The following is a 23,612-nucleotide window of genomic DNA, read 5'->3' as shown; positions in this document are numbered from 1 at the left end:
ACACTCCAGAAAGGTTTTCTTTGAAAAAAAAATCATCATGAATTTTGGCGCAAAAAAAACGCCTTACTATACTATGTCGAAAAAAAATGCGATTTTTCAGCATGTTGTCAAAATGTGTCACATGATGAAATAATGTAAAGGAGGCCGTGAAAAACACTCCAGAAAGGTTTTCTTTGAAAAAAAAATCATCATGAATTTTGGCGCAAAAAAAAACGCCTTACTATACTATGTCGAAAAAAAATGGGATTTTTCAAACATGTTGTAAAAACGTGTCATATGATGAAATAATGTAAAGGAGGCCATGAAAAACACTCCAGAAAGGTTTTCTCTGAAAAAAAAATCATCATGAATTTTGGCGCAAAAAAAACGCCTTACTATACTATGTCGAAAAAAAATGGGATTTTTCAAACATGTTGTAAAAACGTGTCATATGATGAAATAATGTAAAGGAGGCCGTGAAAAACACTCCAGAAAGGATTTCTTCGAAAAAAAAATCATCATGAATTTTGGCGCAAAAAAAACGCCTTACTATACTATGTCGAAAAAAAATGGGATTTTTCAAACATGTTGTAAAAACGTGCCATATGATGAAATAATGTAAAGGAGGCTGTGAAAAACACTCCAGAAAGGTTTTCTTTGAAAAAAAAATCATCATGAATTTTGGCGCAAAAAAAAACGCCTTACTATACTATGTCGAAAAAAAATGCGATTTTTCAAACATGTTGTAAAAACGTGTCACATGATGAAATAATGTAAAGGAGGCCGTGAAAAACACTCCAGAAAGGTTTTCTCTGAAAAAAACATCATCATGAATTTTGGCGCAAAAAAACGCCTTACTATACTATGTCGAAAAAAAATTGCGATTTTTCAAACATGTTGTAAAAACGTGTCATACGATGAAATAATGTAAAGGAGGCCGTGAAAAACACTCCAGAAAGGATTTCTTCGAAAAAAAAATCATCATGAATTTTGGCGCAAAAAAAACGCCTTACTATACTATGTCGAAAAAAAATGCGATTTTTCAAACATGTTGTAAAAATGTGCCATATGATGAAATAATGTAAAGGAGGGCGTGAAAAACACTCCAGAAAGGTTTTCTTTGAAAAAAGAATCAACATGAATTTTGGCGCAAAAAAAACGCCTTACTATACTATGTCGAAAAAAAATGCGATTTTCAACATGTTGTCAAAATGTGTCACATGATGAAATAATGTAAAGGAGGCCGTGAAAAACACTCCAGAAAGGTTTTCTTTGAAAAAAAAAATCATAATGAATTTTGGCGCAAAAAAAACGCCTTACTATACTATGTCGAAAAAAAATGGGATTTTTCAAACATGTTGTAAAAACGTGTCACATGATGAAATAATGTAAAGGAGGCCGTGAAAAACACTCCAGAAAGGTTTTCTTTGAAAAAAAAAAATCATAATGAATTTTGGCGCAAAAAAAACGCCTTACTATACTATGTCGAAAAAAAAAAAGCGATTTTTCAACATGTTGTAAAAACGTGCCTGTTACGCACCTGTCTCGGGGGAAGGTGCGCAGCATAATGTTTGTTTTTTTTTTAAAAATAAAAAAAATAAGGTGGAATATTTTCCCAGTCCCCAAAAATGATGAACAGTTCCCTTGAAAAATTACAAAAGGTTTATTTACAATCTTCTACAAATCAAAGAGGCCACCACATGGGCTATTCATTCAAGCAAAAAAACACAAAATAATTGCATACAAACTAAAGAGGCATTTTAGCACTCAAACAAAAGATCCTATCCAACAAAACCACAACTTCTACAAAAATAAACCCAAGTCTAACAAACAAAAAACACACTATCTTAATCTAACCAAAAAACACGGGTATCAAGGCAAAAGTCTGGAGTCTGGGAAAAAACAAAGGGTGCTGCTGTCAGAGAGGCTCCCCTCATCACTGCCTGCCGCCAAGATTTAAAATGGTTGACAGCCAATCAGCGCTAGGTCCGCCTTGCCACCAATCAGCTCCTGCACACAAAGATCCACAGACAAACACAACACCCACTACAAACCAACAGGACGAACAGACCACTTACACAGAAAACAAGGACGAGAGAAAGATCTACAGACAAACACAGAACACCCACTCCCAGACAACAAAACAATTCAAAACGACAAACACAACATTACCAAAATACGGCCACAGCCGTAACAGTGCCATATGATGAAATAATGTAAAAGAGGCCGTGAAAAACACTCCAGAAAGGTGTTCTTTGAAAAAAAAATCATCATGAATTTTGGCGCAAAAAAAACGCCTTACTATACTATGTCGAAAAAAAATGCAATTTTTCAAACATGTTGTAAAAACGTGCCATATGATGAAATAATGTAAAGGAGGGTGTGAAAAACACTCCAGAAAGGTTTTCTTTAAAAAAAAAAAATCATCATGAATTTTGGCGCAAAAAAAACGCCTTACTATACTATGTCGAAAAAAAATGGGATTTTTTAAACATGTTGTAAAAACGTGCCATATGATGAAATAATGTAAAGGAGGCCGTGAAAAACACTCCAGAAAGGTTTTCTCTGAAAAAAAAATCATCATGAATTTTGGCGCAAAAAAAACGCCTTACTATACTATGTCGAAAAAAAATGCAATTTTTCAAACATGTTGTAAAAACGTGTCATATGATGAAATAATGTAAAGGAGGCCGTAAAAAATACTCCAGAAAGGTTTTCTTTGAAAAAAAAATCATCATGAATTTTGGCGCAAAAAAAACGCCTTACTATACTATGTCGAAAAAAAATGGGATTTTTCAAACATGTTGTAAAAACGTGCCATATGATGAAATAATGTAAAGGAGGCCGTAAAAAACACTCCAGAAAGGTTTTCTTTGAAAAAAAAATCATCATGAATTTTGGCGCAAAAAAATCGCCTTACTATACTATGTCGAAAAAAAATGCGATTTTTCAACATGTTGTCAAAATGTGTCACATGATGAAATAATGTAAAGGAGGCCGTGAAAAACACTCCAGAAAGGTTTTCTCTGAAAAAAAAATCATCATGAATTTTGGCGCAAAAAAAACGCCTTACTATACTATGTCGAAAAAAAATGCAATTTTTCAAACATGTTGTAAAAACGTGCCATATGATGAAATAATGTAAAGGAGGCCGTAAAAAACACTCCAGAAAGGTTTTCTTTGAAAAAAAAAGCATCATGAATTTTGGCGCAAAAAAACGCCTTACTATACTATGTCGAAAAAAAATTGCGATTTTTCAAACATGTTGTAAAAACGTGTCATATGATGAAATAATGTAAAGGAGGCCGTGAAAAACACTCCAGAAAGGATTTCTTCGAAAAAAAAATCATCATGAATTTTGGCGCAAAAAAAACGCCTTACTATACTATGTCGAAAAAAAAATGCGATTTTCAACATGTTGTCAAAATGTGTCACATGATGAAATAATGTAAAGGAGGCCGTGAAAAACACTCCAGAAAGGTTTTCTTTGAAAAAAAAATCATCATGAATTTTGGCGCAAAAAAAACGCCTTACTATACTATGTCGAAAAAAAATGCGATTTTTCAGCATGTTGTAAAAACGTGTCACATGATGAAATAATGTAAAGGAGGCCGTGAAAAATACTCCAGAAAGGTTTTCTTTGAAAAAAAAAATCATAATGAATTTTGGCGCAAAAAAAACGTCTTACTATACTATGTTGAAAAAAAAAAAGCGATTTTTCAACATGTTGTAAAAACGTGCCTGTTACGCACCTGTCTAGGGGGAAGGTGCGCAGCATAATGTTTGTTTTTTTTAAAAAAATAAAAAAAATAAGGTGGAATATTTTCCCAGTCCCCAAAAAATGATGAACAGTTCCCTTGAAAAATTACAAAAGATCTTCTACAAATCAAAGAGGCCACCACATGGGCTATTCATTCAAGCAAAAAAACACAAAATAATTGCATACAAACTAAAGAGGCATTTTAGCACTCAAACAAAAGATCCTATCCAACAAAACCACAACTTCTACAAAAATAAACCCAAGTCTAACAAACAAAAAACACACTATCTTAATCTAACCAAAAAACACGGGTATCAAGGCAAAAGTCTGGAGTCTGGGAAAAAACAAAGGGTGCTGCTGTCAGAGAGGCTCCCCTCATCACTGCCAGCTGCCAAGATTTAAAATGGTTTACAGCCAATCAGCGCTAGGTCCGCCTTGCCACCAATCAGCTCCTGCACACAAAGATCCACAGACAAACACAACACCCACTACAAACCAACAGGACGAACAGACCACTTACACAGAAAACAAGGACGAGAGAAAGATCTACAGACAAACACAGAACACCCACTCCCAGACAACAAAACAATTCAAAACGACAAACACAACATTACCAAAATACGGCCACAGCCCTAACAGTGCCATATGATGAAATAATGTAAAGGAGGCCGTGAAAAACACTCCAGAAAGGTTTTCTTTGAAAAAAAAAATCATCATGAATTTTGGCGCAAAAAAAACGCCTTACTATACTATGTCGAAAAAAAATGCAATTTTTCAAACATGTTGTAAAAACGTGTCATATGATGAAATAATGTAAAGGAGGCCGTGAAAAACACTCCAGAAAGGTTTTCTTCGAAAAAAAAATCATCATGAATTTTGGCGCAAAAAAAACGCCTTACTATACTATGTCGAAAAAAAATGGATTTTTCAAACATGTTGTAAAAACGTGCCATATGATGAAATAATGTAAAGGAGGCCGTGAAAAACACTCCAGAAAGGTTTTCTTTGAAAAAAAAAGCATCATGAATTTTGGCGCAAAAAAACGCCTTACTATACTATGTCGAAAAAAAATGCGATTTTTCAGCATGTTGTCAAAATGTGTCACATGATGAAATAATGTAAAGGAGGCCGTGAAAAACACTCCAGAAAGGTTTTCTTTGAAAAAAAAATCATCATGAATTTTGGCGCAAAAAAAAACGCCTTACTATACTATGTCGAAAAAAAATGGGATTTTTCAAACATGTTGTAAAAACGTGCCATATGATGAAATAATGTAAAGGAGGCCGTGAAAAACACTCCAGAAAGGTTTTCTTTGAAAAAAAAATCATCATGAATTTTGGCGCAAAAAAAAACGCCTTACTATACTATGTCGAAAAAAAATGGGATTTTTCAAACATGTTGTAAAAACGTGCCATATGATGAAATAATGTAAAGGAGGCTGTGAAAAACCGTGGTAATGTTTTCTTTGAAAAAAAAATCATCATGAATTTTGGCGCAAAAAAAAACGCCATAGTACTAAACTATGACGTTTTTGTGATATTTTGGACGACAAACTAAACTATGATGTTTTTGTGATATTTTGTACGACATACTAAACTATGACGTTTTTGTGACATTTTGGATGACATAATAATCTATGACGTTTTTATATTTTGGACGACAAATTCAACTATGACGTTTTAGTGACATTGTGGACGACATGCTAAACTATGAAGTTTTATTGACATTTTTGACGACATACAAAACTATGACGTTTTTGTCAAATTTTCGACAACATACTAAACTCTGACGTTTTAGTGATATTTTGGACGAAATATGAAACTATGACTTTTTTTCACATTTTGGACGACATACTAAAATATGCCGTTTTTGTCATATTTTCGACAACATACTAAACTATGACTTTTTAGTGATATTTTGAACGACTTTTTCACTTCATGGTTACAGCAACGCCGTGCCAGCAGCTATATCTGGCAATGGGAAATCCTTAACAAAGCCGTGGATCCAGACTTTATGCTGCATTACTGTCAAAATTTAATGAGGTGGTCCTTGTGTCATTTCTGACTTCTCCTGAAAATGACATCCAAATCCGTTAGTCTGATTTTGAGTAATGTTTCACACTGACAGACAGACAGATTGACAGATGTACGCCAGTCATCACATAACTCCGCCATTCGTTGGCGGAGTAATAAAGTTATTGTAGTCTGTTCGAGCACTTATCATTTGGGCATTGCTTTTTAATTTTTTCTCCCATAACCTGCTTTGTGGCCTGGATTACAGCCAATCCAGTTGTTTGCACCTGTAAAAGACCTATTCAATTCAAAATGCAGTTTTACATTTGCCCCAACATTGTTATGGAAATGACTGCTTTCCTGAGGTTACAGTTTAGAGATTATACCTCATAGGATACTTGCAAAGAGACAGTTTGCTCCTTTTATATATAAAGACATCAGAAATCGTGAATTAATTAATAAAACTACACATCATAGCCTAAACATTGAAAAAAACACTATAGTATCGCCTATAATACATCTTAAATGTAAGGCCAGATAACACTATAAACTGTGAAAACGCAGAAGTAAAACTGCACAAAACAGATCATTGCGGTTTCGAATTTGTCATCATGCAGCCTCATACATACGTTAGCATTTTAATGAAAAATAAAATGACTAGACAGCAACATTTCTGAGGCAAATATAATTTCTTTACTTTAAATATTTGTGTAATCCATTATTGAATCAATGTTTGGTATGTTAACAATGACAACACAACACAAGGGGATGGGGAACCCAATCTTACGACAAATACAGGCATTCATACAGCTTTCTTCGCAGACATACAGATCGAGCCTTTTAAAATGATGTGGGAGGGAGACAGACACAAAATATTTGAGTTTTACCGCGTTTATACTGCAGAGGAAGTGAGAGGCTGGACTACATCTGACCTCTACTTTTAGGCAAGAGAATTTATTCAACAGTTGGAAGACAGATTATCTGAGTTTGCTCAAAGTGTAGGTAACTGGCAAGTGGTCTGATTATGTTTTTAGGATGAAATGAACCTCCCATAAGTACTAAATGTACTTCTTTCATATCTCCAATGAATACATTACAGTAAATGATGTGAGAACTGTACACACAATCACTTAACATTATCTGGGAATCGGTGTTTGGTACACAACTTTGTAACCACACGATTATTTTGTTCAAAATTTATTGGGACAGATGTCATCTAGCCAATGTGTAGTAAGAAGCTCTGTACTCTGGATACAGGAAACAAGCCTCAGCAGAGGAGGCAATCTGACGGTCAAAGGCAGCAGTTATCTCAGCGTAAGGCTTTATCTCCCAACTCTGACCAACCTCAACTGTCAGTCTCCTCGACAGCAAGCAAAACCAGACCATAAAGAAATCATTATGGCCAAGTTCAATCCTTAATTTGAGGGAAACGCACTAATTTCATTTTGATCTCACTCCCTGATCCTGTTTCACAATCAGACTGGGAAATTATAATGCATATATTATAAAAGTACTAACAGCTGGTGCGCTGAATGTCAGATGTGATAGTTTTCAGAGATGGCTATCTATTTACGATGCATATACTGGCATCAAGTGAGAACCCTTCCTCAGAGATGGAGTCAGTTAAAGCCTAAATGTGAGTGTGGCTCGTATTGGAGGTACAATCAAATATGTAGATGAGAAGATGATGCGATGCTCTTACTGAGGCATAATTAAGCCTGTCCTGCATCAAGTCTCTGACAAATGTATGACTGATATGTCAGGGTTTAATTGAAATCAAACAACTAAATGTCTATATTTAGGGTATTTATAAAACAGGCTTACCATGTAGTTATATAAAGACAGAATCTAAAGAACTTGCATTGACCATTTGTATGTTTAAGTTGCATGCGAAACAAGGTTTTGCCTTTCCAGTTAGTTTACCAGTAGCCCTTACAGCTGCAACAAGAGGCACTTGTCTGTTGACGTCGGCAGGACTGTGCACATGGGAAGTCACACTCATCTTAGGCCAATCCTGTATGTGAATTTTGAGGAATAACGAAGTTAAACAGTAGATTTATGAAGAAGTAGGGACATGATTTGACATGTACCTCACACCGTGTGGGTCACTCTGTCCACCAACTATAAAAACTGAAGGCTATTATAGAGTTCCTAGAGTACATTTTTCTAATTTGTTTATTCTAGTTATGACTGACTATATATTTCTTTTCATTTCCACAGGCTGCATGTACAGAACAAGACTCTACCAGTCTCTTATAAAGTGCTGGACTTGAAATGGGATAATTACTAACAATAATGCACCAGAAATGAGGAAGTACAAAGGAGATAGCTTCCTCTCAGAAAACGGCTCCAATGATACTCATCAAATAAAAACTGTGTCTTTGTGTGTGTGTAAGTCATTTGACAGACTGATTGGGAAAATATAAACCTACTTGGAAGAAATTATTGGCATTTTCAAATCTTACAAAATGCAGGATTTGCTCAAAATATGCAAAAAACACTAAGAGTACTGTCACGGTTTCTTTGGCAGTACAGCCCTGCAGAGTCTACAGGGACTTTAATACGAGGCGGAGAGGCTCTTAACCCCCCGAGGTCCTTGTGAGTTCTTAGTGTGGGCTGGTGAACCCCTTCCTCCAGCCTCACCTCCTGTTTCTAAGGCCATTGGTGATAGATGCATTGTTTCAAGAGATCAGAGGTCATGTCGCTGATGGCTTCCAGAGGGTCAAGCAGGGGGCGGCCGCAGTGTCTCCAGTAATGATTGGACTGCAGGTAAAGACAACAGGACTCTACCTATACTCCCTCCAGCACGGTAGCAGGCGTATCCCAGCATTCCCACCACGACGCCCTTTACGACTGCACGCAACACCCAGCCAAAACGTGAGGGCGGTGCAACACTGAGGAGAAGACAGACAGAAAAGTAGAGTAGGTATGGTGCCGTCTGGTCAAACACAATTATAGCGCATTTACTGAATATGCATAATTGATACGGCCCAAGCAGCATGATAAACATACCTCATGATTTCATTAATGTTGAGCTGCTTCTCCCAGTTTCGCTCTATACCAGGGACGTGACCCATCCCTACGACTCCCACCACCACAGCAGGCACTTCTACAAAAAGTATATCAAAGCTTCTGTTACCTAAGCAATCTACAACGTTGAATTATTCATATTTATATCAAGTATGAAACCACGGGCTACCTCTTGTGAAACTGACCACCATTTTAAAAACTTTAAAAAAAAGAAATGCTACGCAGAGGGAAGATTTTAACATAACTGACAGAGATGCAACCACTCTCAAGTGTTCCCCTCGAAATAAATACTTAAACTACAACAAGATTCCATAAACCTGCATAAATTTTTGAAGTTTCATAAAGACAGATTTAACTTTTAAGGAAATAAAAAAAAAAGAAGCAACACAACGAGAAGAATGTCCCACTGTTTCTGTATAATTAAGTAAAAAAGTCACATTAAAAATGACTAAGCATTTCAATTAACAGTGTGTGTTGCATTTAAAACCACATTGTCATTACTGTTCAGTTAATTACGCAACAGTTGAGCAACGCCTTTGATGATAGATATACACAGTGGGTTCACACTTCTTGTCAGGAAAAACAAGAACTACATCAAGTAAAGATATGAAATTCTGAAAACAAACTCAAAAAGTAAATTACAATTTAAATCAGCTGATAAAAGAGCACTTTATGTGATACATACGAATGAAAATCAACCAATAAATATAATATAAACACAGTAAACACCAAGGAGAAAATAAAGTTCTTTAAAACCTATACGTCTACATAATTTGCAAGACAAAACCAAAAAGATATGTGATGACTAGTTTATTTAGCAGTGTAATACGCACTCTGAGCATTAGGGGGGGCCTCCACACAGCGTGTAGCCTGGCGGAGCGTGTGCGTGAGGTAGATGTCTCTTTCAGCCACAATGGTTTGGTGAAGAGCAGGAAACTCGCCGATCATCTCAGACATGGTCTGTTCCAGAAGGTCCTTCTGTTTGCACTTCTCCACGTCCTCCTTACTGAAACATGACACAAGGTCCAACACAGTCAGCTCAAAACCATGTCGGATAGAGAATAAATATACTTTCTGTTCAGAAACGTGTATAATCTGATAAAATCTGCATAATATTTATATGATGTTATGTTTTGAATACATGTTTTTTTAACTAAGCAGCATTTACTATTAAAAATCTTAAATACAAGATGTAGGTGACATTTATATTCATTGAATTTATCCTTGCATTTTCAGTGTTCAGATAGAAAATTCCAGTCCATAAGTTGTGACACAATAGTGAGTGGTGAGCTGAATAAGTCTCTTTTCAGGCTGTCTGAGTGGTTTTCATAACATACTTTCAAGCAACACCATTTTATACATCAGGGAACCTAACAGCAATTTTAAGGCTGCATCTCAGAGAGGCTGAAAGATGGACACACAATCACTTTATGCAGAAAGCTTCCAGTCAGATACAACAGACACTGGTGGTTAAAAAATTGGCAGAGTTGCATGTACTCTGGAAAATATGTGTGGGCGCACATTGCCTATTCGTAAACAGACCACACAGATAGAAAGAGAGGAATAATGCTCGCACATATAAGATAGCTGCATGCTTTCCAGGCAACAATTGCTGAAAGCAAAATGTTTGCTGATGCTTTCACAATTTCACAATACATTGACGTCCAGCGTTAACATTTAAACTTTCTTTTTAGAACCTTTCCGAACCCCTCAGCATAGCAACCCCTTTGGCCAAAAACGCTCTCCACGAACTACATTTTTAATAGTTTTTCGTTCAGTTTTGGTATTAAATTGTGGTTTGGGGTAAACTGAGTAGTAAGGTGGGACGTCTAAATTTCAGAATCATGTGCATCTTACAGTACATCTGCATACAGCTGTGGAATCGAAGAGTAAATACGAAAAGAGAATCTTGTGACACCGTGTGACAAAAAGTGATCAAGGTGAGTTTATACCTGATTGGGTCTGACAGAAAGCAGAGACCCCAGGCCAGACGCGCCTTCTGCCACAGACTAAGAGCAGCAATGGCCCTCTTGAACGTCACAGGGATTGGTCTGTCCCCAAGGTGGAATTTACAAAAGGGCACCCGTCCAGCCTGTGTGGATAGAAAAACTTCAAAAGCTTTAAAAAAGAAAAAAACAAATGAAATTACTGTTCAACTTCTTGCATTTCTGCATGTGATTTACCTCTCTGAAGGCCTCCCTAAACTCTCCTCCAGGTGCCATGCCCAGCTGCTCTGTGATGTGGGCGGAAACTTTGAGCAGGAGAATCTGCATCAGGCCAGACATCAGCCCATTCTGACAAACAGAGAATAAAGTAACTCACATAGAAAAAGAAACATCTTCAGTGGTCCTTCTCTAAATTTAGTATTCTAAAACATTCCTTTAGTGTCTTCTATTTACATAGACATAATTTGGAAAACCAAGAAAGCAACACACACAAGTACAAAACAGCCTGAAAGCTCTTTGATGACACTTAATCCTGCCTTTGCATCATACATCAGAGATATTTATTTCCCAATTTATAATGAGCACATGCTGCAATCTTCTTCACTGTGTTTCACATGCTGGAACAAGGCCAGTGCTGCCTTATTCAGAATAGAGTGTACTCTCACTGTGTTTGTTTCACTCTTTCCACCTTCTTTCTCCCTTTCATTTGTTCTTGCCATTTTTCACACCACCACCGCTGTTATTTCTCCTCATTTTGAAAGCCTGACCTGTTTGATGGCCTGCTGAACCTTGTCCAGGTTGATGTCTTTGGCTTCCCTCAGCAGCGTATTCTCGTCCATCTTCAGCATCGACACCCTGTACTGGCACAGCTCCACCACCACAACGTCTGGCTGCACGGCACGGATCGTCTGTGTGGGGGAGAGAAAGAGCAGTGGGCATGCAAGATAAGAGACATAAGTGAATGCAAACAAGCATTGAGGAAGGAAGTAAAGAGCAAAGAAATCAATGTGGAAGAAAGAAGACAAGATTATATTTGACACAATGGGAATCCCAACCTAATTACTGTTTATACAGCCAGGCCAGTTTAACATCACTCGTTCTACGTTACAGTACTTCTCCACATTCACAGAATTACACACATTGCTTCACTAAAAAATTCACAGTACATCACATTTGAAAACGGTGCAAGTGGCTTTCTGCACGGCATAAATTCTGCTTATTCCTCAACTACTTACCGTGGCCACGTCTTTTTTGCTGCTGTCGCTGAAATGGGCAGTGCCAACCAGGTACAGCAGGCTTCCATCAGGGGCAGTAAGACGGGTCACTGTCTCTGGGAGTTCAGGAGACGACTGGCGCCGCTGGGATCGCAACTGCCAAAGCAGCTCCATTGCTTCTCCATCCGCTAGACGGGAAAAGCAGTGTCAGTTATTCAAGAAGAATCAAGAAGACTATTTCGTATCTTGCTATAACCACCCATGATACACTGCACGCCCAAAAGCAAAGTCGCCACCTGGATTTAACCGAGCAAATAGGTAAGAGCCTTCCATTGGATAATTACTGCAGTGATGAATACGTTTCAGCTGCAACAACTTATTTAACCCGAACTTCTCTTTTCTTAAACAACCATGTTGGAAGACATATCCTGATCTTCTACTTCCGGCGCCGACGCAAGTGGCAGCCTCTTCAGTAGCTCTGTCTTGAATTTCAATTCAAATCAATTCAGTTTTATTTATATAGCGCCAATTACAGGTCAAATTGTCTCAAGATGCTTTACAGAACCAATATGGCTGAACCACCAGAGCAAGCCTTAAGGCGACAGTGGCAAGAAAAAAACTCCCTTTTAATGGGAAGAAACCTTGAGCAGAATCTGGCTCTTTATGTGGGGGGACCCATCTGCTGCTGGCCGGCGGGTTGAGAGGGACAGAAGAGGTAGAGAGGTAGAGAGGTACTAATAAAGTATCTATCTATCTATCTATGGTCATGGAGAGGATGTTAATCTGTCTCAGAAGGGCCAAATTATTGGCCTGCATCAAGCAAAGAAAATAACTAAGGAGATGAAACGACTAAAATCAGGTTAAGAACCGTCCAACACATCATTAAAACCTGAAAGATAGTGGTGAACCATCATCTTCCAGGAATAAATGTGGTCTGATGAGTCCAGATTTACCCTGTTCCAAAGTGATGGGGGCATCAGGGTAAGAAGAGAGGTGGATGAAGTGATGCACTCATCATGGCTAGTGCCTACCAGCCTGTGGGGGTTAGAGTTATGATCTGGGGTTGGTCAGGTTCAGCAACATTATGTTCCCAAAGAATGAGGTCAGCTGACTACCTGAATATACTGAATGACCAGGTCTTTACATCAATGGAGTTTTTCTTCCCTGATGGCCCAGGCATGTTCCAAGACGACGATGCCAGGATTCATGGGGCTCATATTATGAATGAGTGGATCATGGAGCATTAGATGGATTGTCCTCTACAGAGTCCAGACCTCAGCCCCGTTTAGAGTCTCTGGGATGTTCTGGAGAAGACTTTACACAGTGGTCCGACTCTCCCATCAGCAATACAAGATCTTGGTGAAAAATTAATGCATCTCTAGACAGAAATAAATGCTGTGACATTGTAGATGCTTATCAAAAGGATGCCACAGCAAATGAGTGCCGTACTCAATGCTTAAGGCAGTCCAACAAAACGCGAGAGTATGCGACTTATTGTTTTTTTTGGCCGGGCAGTGTATATTGAAAGAGGGATATATTTTCACTTTCTTGTATTTTCCCACAATGCACTAGATATGATTGTTGCATTTTACATTAGGGTGGAGGACATTGAGACAAGCGCTGGTACATGAATCATCATCAGGAAAAGCAGCATTCTTATGGTATGACATGTTGCTGTTCGGAGATGCTCAAAAAATACCTCCAGGAAATAGTAGCAGACAATTTGACAAAGTTTGGGGAAAATTAGTTAATAAAACATTTGGTATTTTATCACACAGATTCACTTTAATAATAATAATGGCAAGTCTGTCATGTTGATGTACACAAGAAGTGGTCACTTAGAAAAAAAAAGAGGTATTACACAATCTTTCTGATGAAATACAGTGCACATGCTGTGTGTTCAGAAAAAAGAAGAAAAGCTTACAGAGCCCTGGAGGTAGACAGGGCAGTTCCTCTTCTGAAGGATCCTCCGATGGGCCGACTGACTCATCCTTTGAGACACCAACACAGAAAACAACCTCAAACAAAGCAGACATGCTTACTTCTGTACAAGATTAAGAGATTAGTCTAAACAGTTTGACAAAGATGGGGCAGTTGCACATAATTGGTGATTGAGAAACAAGTTAAGCAGTTTAGCAACAGGACTGCAGCACACCAGTGTGTTATCAAAGTTCGAGTTGGACATCTAGCAAAACAAATAAATAAATAAACAAACACAAGCATGTGTCTTCCACCAACCTCTGAATTGTTGTCTTGGTCCATGCTTGAAGCACTCAAAGCTGTGTGCGACAGAGAGCAGATTGTAGTTTTTGCTTGACAACATGCAGCCTGTGCGGTTCACACATCGAGCAGTGATGCGTTCACGGACAGCTACAGCTCCACTGACTGCTGACGTTGCCTTATGGGTAACAGCTGCTGACTGTCCAAAAAAAACCTTAAAACCGCCGTAATGTTACCGGAGAAAGTGGCGACTGTCACTTATTAATGAGAACCGTTTAAAGAGCTAACGTTTTCCCCGAAGACTCAACTGTATTAGGAGGAATTTAGCTGTGTAGGGGTCTTACACCGCTAAAGAAGAAGCAGACTGGTCCAAAACTAGCTAAACGATGCTTCCAGGTGTGTTACCGCTAAACGTTGAGCGTTTAGCTGCCGGGGCTTCTCGGTTTTTAAGCTAGCTACCGGAATGAGACACCAACGGCTAACTCAAGCTAATGTAGGCTAGCAAGTCCGGTAAGATTTTAGTTAAATTAAACACACCAAAACCTGGCAATTTATGACACATGCTGCCGTTGTTAAATATATCGTAGTAGGTAACATACACAATAGTTGTCGAGAAAAAACAATATGTGTTACTTACTGAGTGAGCCAGCCCTTCTATCGGAGTGCTCTCCGCTAGTACAGCAGCACAGTGCTCGGCTGAAACTGACAGCCGCGGTGCATCCTGGGAAATGTAGTCATCGGAAGTAAACACACTTTTTTGTAGTTTTTTTCTATAAAGAAAATGATTTTATTTCGTTTTCATTATAACATTTCACAATCAAAGTCTGGACTCTCTTGTCCACGTGTTTACTAGTGTTCAGACTGCCAGAGTTGTTTTTTTTTGTCTCCAATGTGAAAATCAAACAAAATCAGAAGCAGAGCTGTGTTACAACATGCTCTCACACACACTAGTGCTACTAGTCTTAAAGTGCTTTGGGATGCATTTTGTGTGCTTGAGTAGTCTAACAAGGGGATTTTGAGCCAGCACATAGAGATGGATTATCACCAAAATTAATCAGAGGCTGAAGTGGAAATTGGAGCGTGGGTTTTTTTTCTCCCTCTTTAATGCCCCAGAAGGGAAGATGAGTGTGGTATGCATAGGTCTACTTATTCCATATGTAGGCCCCTGACAACAGGACTAACGTTTTCTACAGTAGATGTCGTGTTTGTGTTTCAGTCAGTGCAGAAAGTTTCTTTACTGAAGTTATTATGTATTATATGCAGCTGCAAGAATATATGTGAATGGAAAAGTTGTGGCAGGCACCCATCCCCTTGTCCACTGACTCGTTCCCTGTAAAAAGGGCAATTATACCTTATATGCTTGGTTTTACTACAGATTACCAGACCAGCTATTGTAACTACTCATTCCTTCATTTGTTTTTTTGTTTTGTTTTTTTGTCCATTTTTTCTTCTTCTTCTTTTTGGGCGGTGAAGCCGATCTTAGCAAAAAATGTGAACCAGGGCAGATTTACAGACATAAATTTAGGCTGTGTCAGACCAGCAGATGACAAACCCCTTCACACTGGCTTATCAATTCATTCACTTCACATAATGGCACTCCCACAAGAAGCCAATAGGACACAAAATGCCATAGTTTTACCAGCTCGACTCGTTACGTATACACCGACATAACTACCTTTTTTTGTGTAAAACTGGATGTCAAAAGATGTCTTTCACCTGTGACACTCATCTGACAGTTTCTCTGAGTCTACTGTCCCTTTATAAAATATGCTAATTTACCCTAATACTCATGACGTGCAAATATAGTCAAGATCCGATACATGTTCCTAAGCGATGGTGAAAGGGCGATGACAAGCCATGTGTTCTATTTTAAACACCCCACAAACACTGACTCATCTACAGTGTCTATACATGTATAGCTTTCCGTGAAATATGATGCTGCAAGCGCATACATTATTGCCACAAATATATTGTGATCTTTTGCATATTAATTGTGCAGATCTCAATGACTGTATTGCATGAGCTACCTGTCTACTTGGTTATTGGGATAAAGGGACTAAGCTTTATCATGTGTTTAAAATACATTTTGTTTAGAAGCCGTAATGCAGTCCCGCATCGCTAAGGTGTCTGCCTTTCTTAAAAATTATTATCAGAAAGCACACTCGTCTCTCATCGCCGTCCATTCTGTCATTATTCCCTTTTTTCAATATAGCTAGTTTGACCCTGCACTGTAGCACCCTGCTGAATTATAATCACTGCTGGTTTCATTGGTGGATGATTTAGCTGAACACAGTCATCCTGAGACATGAATGTGACATCATTTCCTACAGAAATACTATGGTCAACACTTGCAAATACATTTCTGTCATTTTAACCTCTCAAAAGTTCAGTTTTGCTTTCCCCCCCCCCACAACCACAAGAGTTTTCTGTGCCATTTTCTCGCTAGTCGAGTCGGCCGAATCCACCCATCACAAAAGGTTATTAAAAGAGTCGAGGCGGCTGTTGGTCGGAGGTGATCCACGTGAGGGTCGTGTGCGTAGAGTGCAGTGTCAGGGAAAGAAATCTCAGTCTGTGCTTTGCTTCACCTTCTTTTTCTTAACATTCTCCAGCAGCGATGAGCTCCCCCGGTCTCTCTGCCAGCCGGCCCCTCCTGCTCTCTTCATCCTCTTCTTCCTCAAAGAGCGTGTGGTGTATACTCAGCAGCTGGTGTGTGGGGGCTCTGGTGAGGGGCGGCGGTTGGGACTCGGGGTTCTCCATCGGGGCGAGAGGCTCCGCTTGCGGAGGAGAGGACTTGGGACTGAGGGCGTCCTCGCTGGAGGGAGGGTTGGGGCTCACTCCGTTTACATACGTAGTGGTGGGCAGGGTCACAGTAGAAAAGGCAGTGTTGGTCGACTCTGGAGAGCACACCTTAGTCTCTGAAAGTGCAAACAAGAAATGGTAAGCTGCAGGAAGACACTATCCAAGTGGATGCGGTGCTGAGCATAATGAGGCATACCTGTAATTGCACCGGACACGTGAACAATAGTGTGCGTGCCTTCAAGGTACACTGCATCCATGTTGTGCTCTGAGGGTAGAGGTTCTGTGATTGTGGCCTCCACCTTGGGCTTACGGATCGTCAGCATGTACGGGTGGACGTCCAGGGAAAAGTTGCGAGTGTGCTTTTTCTCTATCCCACTTAAATCTGCAATAAAAATTAACAATCAGACTGAAAATGAAGTAGAATATTGCACCAGTGGACTTAAAACTCTCTAAAATGATTTTCTGGTCAGAACATTAGCCTTTGTTTCGTTTATTTTCACTAGCTCATGTCTAAATGTGTCTGTTTGCTGTTTCATGGTGGTCAGGTGGAGTGTAGTGAGTTCATCACAGCGTTTCTGAGCAGCCTGTTGCATCGATACTGACAAGATGAAAGAGAATGAAATGAACCAAAACAGTTTGTTGCAGTCTCTAGAAGTTAGGTAAACAACATACTGTGATGCTAAGACTGTCAATACCTGCAATTTCTTTTCCATTACACGCATTAATCCATTATAATATGAAAAATATTGATTAAAACAGTTTCATTCAGAGTGCTGCATACCTTTTGTAGAAGGATGTTGTGTGCCTTTGCTGTCCAGAAGTGGTGCAATAAAACTGTCCGCCACTGTTTTGCGTCTGAGCGGTTTGGGTTTTTCAGGCTTGGTGTTATTCTCCAAACGTGTCAGGGTTAGAGGCTCCTTTACAATGGACAGAAGACAAAAATAAGTCATTATATCAGAGTTTAAACAGGTGGGAAAAGGGAAACGTTAAAGCAGCATTAGTGCTTTGCATATTTTGGAAGCCCAAAATGAGAGCCACTTCCTCTGCCTCTTCAGAGAAAGAGGCTCTCATCAAGAGTTCATGTTACTCAGTTTGCTTCTCCTCAGTGAACGAGCTCTTCTGGTGTTATTCTGTTTCTAGATGACAACCAGTTGAGCTTAGATGGTTTGATTTGCTTTTAGTAATGTGGAACTGGGCAGATCGTTGTCAGTCTTACCTTAAATGACTGAGGGAGAGGATTTGAGGATGGGATCCATTTAATCTTCTTTCGGGGTCTTTTGATGACCAGCGGCTCCCCTCCCACCTCTCCTACAGCGAGATCAGAGGGATCCATGTTGGGATCGAGTGTTTGTATCCCGGAGTCCCTCACAGTGGGTGTAGCATCGTGGTTGGATTGTGCAAGCGCAGCCAACAGCTGTCTGACCACATTGTCATACATGAGGTCGCTCTCATTAGTGATGAAGTCCAGCCGGTTGAGTGACTTGATGTGGTCCCTGTTCTCATTGCAGAACATTGCCAGGATGTTAATATCGCAGAACTGAGACTTCTGCCAGCGTCGGCGTGTTTTGATGCCAACTTTGTGTAGTTTGTCAAATACAAAGTTGGACTTGCGTACCACAAACAAATGCAGCAAATTGACCAGGATGATGAGGTTCATGGTGCACAGCAGAGCTATATCCACCGCCGCCATGATGCGCTGCAGCTGCACGGCAGGCAGCTTACAGTTGACCCTGAGCTTCAGCTCTACATAGCTGCTAATGTCTGGCGGCTCACCTAGCGCACAGGTGAACTCATTCTGCCTCTGGCGGGCGTAGTAGGCGCTCAGGTAGGAAATGGGGATGGAACTGAGGCAGATAATTGCCAGGTGGCGTGCCAAGTAAAGCTTAGCCAAAAAGTTACTTTGGCCCCGTCTCTCCAAATATTTCTCAAACAGGTTCTGCTCGGGGCTCTTCTCTTTCTCTGCATTCTCTATGATCTCCCTCCTCTCCCGCTCAGTTATGCCAGGTCCCTTGGACTGGATCTGCTTCTCGATCTTTGGGGCTCGGCCCTCAGCAGCTCGATGATAGCAGTTATCAATCTCTTGAAGCAGGAAATTGAGCTCTGAAGTGAGCCGAGTGGAGGCGAGAAACTCCCAGCCCAGAGCAGGAATGTACATGATTCCAGCGAAGGCTAGCAGGGCATAGGGCAGGAACTTGTGTTCAAACAGTGAAGGCCAAAGGTTAGGCTCCACTCCGGGCGCAGCATCACGAAGCTCCGTCCAGCAGTAGCCTCTCGCATACAGTGCCTGGTCTCGGGTGAAGTTGTGTGGTGTGTAACAGTATATGGACTCCTCTGAGGAAAACAGAGATAGAAAGAACCAGTCTAAACATTTCTTATATTTATCCCATAACATGTTTTCTATAATTATAATAGCTTAAAAAAAAAAAAATAAAAAAAGAATTCTACAGTGTGGGTCTCAGTTTAGTTGCAACATTTTGTTCTCAAATTTTATTGGTAACATGTGACCAGTTGAATAAATAACACGTGAGACTTTGGACAAACAGTTATAGTTCAACAATGTTATCTGCACCACTTATTTGAACACGGAAAAAGCTAAACATACCTGAAATGTCTGAAAATGCACGTGAATATCATGAGTCAAAACCACAGCATTGCCCTGCAAAATGCTGCAGACGTGTAAAACAGACTATTTTAGTAACAGCTTTAATTTTAATCCTTTAAATTGTGCTTAGACAATATGGTCATACTGGGACTTGTATTCCCACAAACACAGCTTTCAACAAGCCATTTATATTTTCTAGAAAACATCTTGTATCTTCCTCATCTTAACGAGAACTGTATCTCTGAGCATCTTTTAGAATCATTCATCTTTCACTCAAGGCGCTGTGACTCTGATCCGACTCACACCGCTTTTTCAAATGAGAGAGACGTCTGCCAGGCTCAGATAGAGTGAGAACATCCTTTCCTGTGAAAGTCTGTCAGCTCTGTGTCCACTATGTGCAAGTTAAAATAGCTCAGGGTTACAGCAAGTCCACTTTTGATATTTAGAACATAGTGCCGTGGCAGCTGATATTATCAATGGTTTAACAGCTTTTTTTTTTATAAGGGGTTCTGAAAAATATAATTTTGAATTAAGAAGTTATTCTTTTTGCTTGTGACATTACAACTACAAAAGGCACAACGCTGCCCTTGTAAGGAGTTAAACTTGTCTGGCCACCCACATTGTGTTGCTGCTGAAGTTAAATGCTCAGTCCCAGCTGGTTAAATGCTGCAGAGAGCCTGACTCAGCAATGAACTAACATCCCTCCGATTCATCGCTTCCACTCTGCCTTCTAACCAAACACCTTCCTCGTTTGCTGCCCTACAGTCCGTCTCATCCCTCGTATCTCCAGTCTGCTTTCCTTCCTCTCTAGCATTTCCAGTTCTCTCTTCCTGCTCCTTTGTTCTGCCTGCCTCATTATCTACTTTAATGTCTTTTTTATTACATGTCTGTCTAAGAAGACACAAAAGCCCTGCATGTGTAACTAATGAACACTGAGTTGTGTGGATGTTGCAGTGCAGTTTATGTGCACGTTCCAGAATCCTGATAACCCTTTTCTAGAGTCTGTAACAAACAGCACCTTGTTCTGAAGTGATGTGAGGACAAACAGCTGCTGTATTGTTGTAGCTTTTGCACTGACCCCCCTCTAGTGGTTGAGTGTCTCACCTGCAAAGTTCCTGGTGAAGACGAGGGTGACCAGCAGGATGGGGATGATGACCGTCCCTATAGTAACAACACGATCAAAGGGCAGCTCCAGTTTGAGCTGCACCATGAGGCCAGCCAGCGCTCCGCCCCTCTCATCCTGAGATGAGCCCGGCAGGATCAGCTCCTTCAGCTTCTCGCCTGCGAGTAGAGCTGTGGCCATGTCTAAATTCTGGTCGAGGATGTTCTGCATCCGGAACACAAAGGACGCACACTACAACACCCCCGTCTGGGCTGGAAAGGAGGCCGTTCGCTCCCTGCTGAGGTTTAACACTCTCAAAACAAACACACATATACCTGCATGCAGGAATGTGTGGCCAGATTCAGCCCCTGTCACCATGTGTTGGGAAGTACTGGGTCATACTGGGTGGTCTTTAGAGCTTAGACTCTTCTACAGTTGTGTGCAGCTTTTCCCTTGTTGGAGAAGAGACATAATGTTCCTCACTCAGCCTCCTCGGTGTGCATCCCTGTGTTTCTTCCTGTCTCTACAGTGTCTGGCCTCAGTCCACACACTCTGCCTGGCAGGTTGAGGAATGAGCTGAGTTTAAGGAAGTGTCCTCGCGATCCCTACGGAGAGTCACTGTAGGCTGAGGAGTTGTTTCTTGAGCTTCGGTCAGGAGAAGCTCTGACCGGTCCTTCCCTGAAAAAAACAAATAAACCAGTAAGGTGCAGTACAGTGTGTGCGTTTTTTAAAAAAGTTACAGTGGGGTGCAAGAAGCCATTTCTGGGAACATACAATGGATAGAAGGAATGTGTTGCAAAAGAGCCGCAGTCTGAATTCTGTCTCACACCTTTTCCATCCGTCATCCTCTAAACACAGTCATGTGACTGAGGACGACTAATTCTCCTGCTCTAACCAGTGAAGTGTGTGAATGCCATTACATCTGAGGGGGATTTCTGCCTTTGATCCAACAAGGACACCAAAGGGCTAGTTTCTTCTCTGGGGACTCTGCTAACTTCAACCTGATTAACAGCAGAATTTACTCTGATTTGGACACACGTTCTATTTGTCTTGAGAAAATGAACAGGCTCTCTCTGGACCGCTGGGGGTCATTATCTCAGTGGAACAGCGTGTTCACACCAGGATGTCAGGTGAACCCAGACACTTTCCAGTGACATCAGTGGGATGTCTTGTTGAGAGGAAATGTATGCATATGCATGTACAGCACCTTAGTCATGCAGGGGGATCAAAGCCTGCTGTATTTCACTTGAAGGTTATATGGATGTCCTTCGTGAGGAGTGTGAATACATCACCCCTTACCATCAACCTCTCTCATCACCTTCCCGTCTTCTTCTCTCTCACCATCACTCTCTCTGCACTTTCATCTCATTTTGCAGAAACACAGCTCGTCTATGAATAAAGCATACCTCATATCTATGTGCTTTCCTGAGTAAAGGGAACACTTAGGAGATCATATTCAAGGTTGCACACATTAATGATGACATCATGGAGTTGCTCCTCGTGGGACTGCACTCTTCTCTCCACACACTGCCTGGTGACAGCGAGGGTAACTTCATCTGCACCCTCAAAGACTGTCTCAAAGAAGATCAGACAAGTAAAGTTTGCATAATTTAAATTTAAAGGCGCAGCAGCACACTTTGGAGGGCTGCACTGCCGCCTGTGAGCCATGGCACCACTCCAGTCCGGCAGATTATGCCCCTCAGCTGAGCGATGCTACCAGTGTTTAGAGAGGGAATCCCACATTCCTTGGCTACTACAGCATCGAGCTTGGCTATGACCGGTGCAGCCTGGCTACAAAGAGATGGAGGAGAGAGGAGCCCTGTTCATTCATTATTAATCAGATAATGGCTGAGGAGGCAGAGAACTTTCAGGATGGAGGTGACACTTGTTCTCAGGCACTGAGGGGGAACAGATCTGATCAGATAGAAATCCACAGATAGATTCTTTCAGACAATGAGGAAGATGAAGAAGACAGAAAGTAGGTGTCCTCACTGCCCAGTACAAAGGGGCACACGGCAGGAGCATTGCATTTGTGTTGAGAAGATCACCATGTCCTAGTTAGCTCGCTGTTGGAGGCTTCTCCTAACAGGTCCAGGACAGTGGGAGGATCGCGACCAGGAGGACAGCACTTCCCAGCAGAGACATTGCATTGCAGTGATTCGCAGCTGCCTGCAGATGACGATCCGTTTCAGCACCTGAGCGGCGGACAGCTCCGGAACAGACGAGCTGCTGAACGCTGAAGTGAAGCCATCCGGTGTGTGTGAGGAGAGAAGAGTGTGTGTGAAGCTCTGAGAGACCTTCAGTACCTGCATCAGCCCGTCTACCTGTCCGCACCTCCACATTCCCTCCTCCGCTGATAACAAAAGGGAGCCATGTGCAAACAGTTGGGGGGGGAAATAATCCAAAAATCTCACTCACCAGGTCTGTCGCTGCATCTCCCGGCACGGTAAGAGTTAATCTGCAGTGCGGGCGAGCAGCTACAGCATGTATCCGAGCACACCGGTTTGTTCCGCCTTTCCCCCCCTCCAGCTCCCCTCCCTCGGTTCCCTCCAACCTCTCCCCTCCCTGCCCTGCCTCCTCCTCAGAAACAAGGGGATGAGATAACAGATTAATATTCTATATAGTCCATCGCATCATCATCATCTTTCTCTCTCTCTGCGAGGACAGATGGTTTCCTGGAAATTGTGAGAATCGACATCATGCCAATTATATAATCATTTCCAGAGGTTTACCACTGAAATCCTACAAATCCAGTTACCTTTAGTGGCTTTAATCTGATATAACTGGCGATTAAATCCCATTAAAATCAGTAAATTATATTTCTAGCATCACAACACTTAAGGATTTGGCTGTGAAGGGAATAACAGACCGGCTACTACTGTTCAAATCCTCCATTTGTTCAGTGTACAACCAAACCACAAGGCTTTTTTCTTTCCTATTGATAGGTT

The 23,612-nt window shown here is 40.7% G+C and overlaps 2 protein-coding genes across 4 annotated transcripts; both read right to left on the bottom strand.

Moving 5' to 3' along the window:
- Window positions 1-6,421: 6,421 nt before the first annotated feature.
- On the bottom strand, window positions 6,422-14,874 carry trabd (TraB domain containing). The gene is made up of 10 exons (XM_023273934.3): window positions 14,799-14,874; window positions 14,180-14,220; window positions 13,866-13,932; window positions 11,963-12,129; window positions 11,495-11,635; window positions 10,965-11,075; window positions 10,734-10,873; window positions 9,615-9,787; window positions 8,764-8,860; window positions 6,422-8,645 (listed from the first exon to the last, which is right to left on the bottom strand). The coding sequence occupies exons 2-10, from the start codon at window positions 14,201-14,203 to the stop codon at window positions 8,474-8,476; spliced, it is 1,092 nt and encodes a 363-aa protein (XP_023129702.1). The 5' UTR covers window positions 14,204-14,220; window positions 14,799-14,874; the 3' UTR covers window positions 6,422-8,473.
- Window positions 14,875-15,018: 144 nt separating this feature from the next.
- panx2 (pannexin 2) lies at window positions 15,019-23,203 on the bottom strand. 3 transcript variants are annotated; one of them, XM_023273936.3, is made up of 6 exons: window positions 23,083-23,203; window positions 20,667-21,342; window positions 18,177-19,291; window positions 17,742-17,877; window positions 17,157-17,342; window positions 15,019-17,076 (listed from the first exon to the last, which is right to left on the bottom strand). In XM_023273936.3, the coding sequence occupies exons 2-6, from the start codon at window positions 20,893-20,895 to the stop codon at window positions 16,757-16,759; spliced, it is 1,986 nt and encodes a 661-aa protein (XP_023129704.1). In that variant the 5' UTR covers window positions 20,896-21,342; window positions 23,083-23,203; the 3' UTR covers window positions 15,019-16,756. The 3 variants fall into 3 exon arrangements, with proteins under 3 accessions (XP_023129704.1, XP_035805718.1, XP_035805717.1); XM_035949825.2 differs by lacking the exon at window positions 23,083-23,203 and adding an exon at window positions 22,971-23,070; XM_035949824.2 differs by lacking the exon at window positions 23,083-23,203 and adding an exon at window positions 22,713-22,858.
- Window positions 23,204-23,612: the final 409 nt, after the last annotated feature.

The sequence above is a fragment of the Amphiprion ocellaris genome, chromosome 3, assembly GCF_022539595.1.
Source record: "Amphiprion ocellaris isolate individual 3 ecotype Okinawa chromosome 3, ASM2253959v1, whole genome shotgun sequence".
NCBI lineage: Eukaryota > Metazoa > Chordata > Actinopteri > Pomacentridae > Amphiprion > Amphiprion ocellaris.
Note: the sequence above shows the minus strand (reverse complement) of the source record. Positions and strands in the feature narration are given on the sequence as shown.

Excerpts from the sequence above, each read along its gene's own strand:
- trabd (XM_023273934.3), bottom strand. The coding sequence starts at position 14,203 with ATGGACCAAGACAACAATTCAGAG. Across the intron at positions 12,130-13,865 it reads CTGTCTACCTCCAGGGCTCT|CGGATGGAGAAGCAATGGAG; the intron begins GTAAGCTTTTCT and ends TTTCCCGTCTAG. Across the intron at positions 8,861-9,614 it reads GGCCCCCCCTAATGCTCAGA|AAGTGCCTGCTGTGGTGGTG; the intron begins GTGCGTATTACA and ends TACTTTTTGTAG.
- panx2 (XM_023273936.3), bottom strand. The coding sequence starts at position 20,895 with ATGCAGAACATCCTCGACCAGAATTTAGACATGGCCACAGCTCTACTC. Across the intron at positions 19,292-20,666 it reads CTTCACCAGGAACTTTGCAG|AGGAGTCCATATACTGTTAC; the intron begins GTGAGACACTCA and ends TGTTTTCCTCAG. Across the intron at positions 17,343-17,741 it reads ACAACATCCTTCTACAAAAG|ATTTAAGTGGGATAGAGAAA; the intron begins GTATGCAGCACT and ends TTTTTATTGCAG.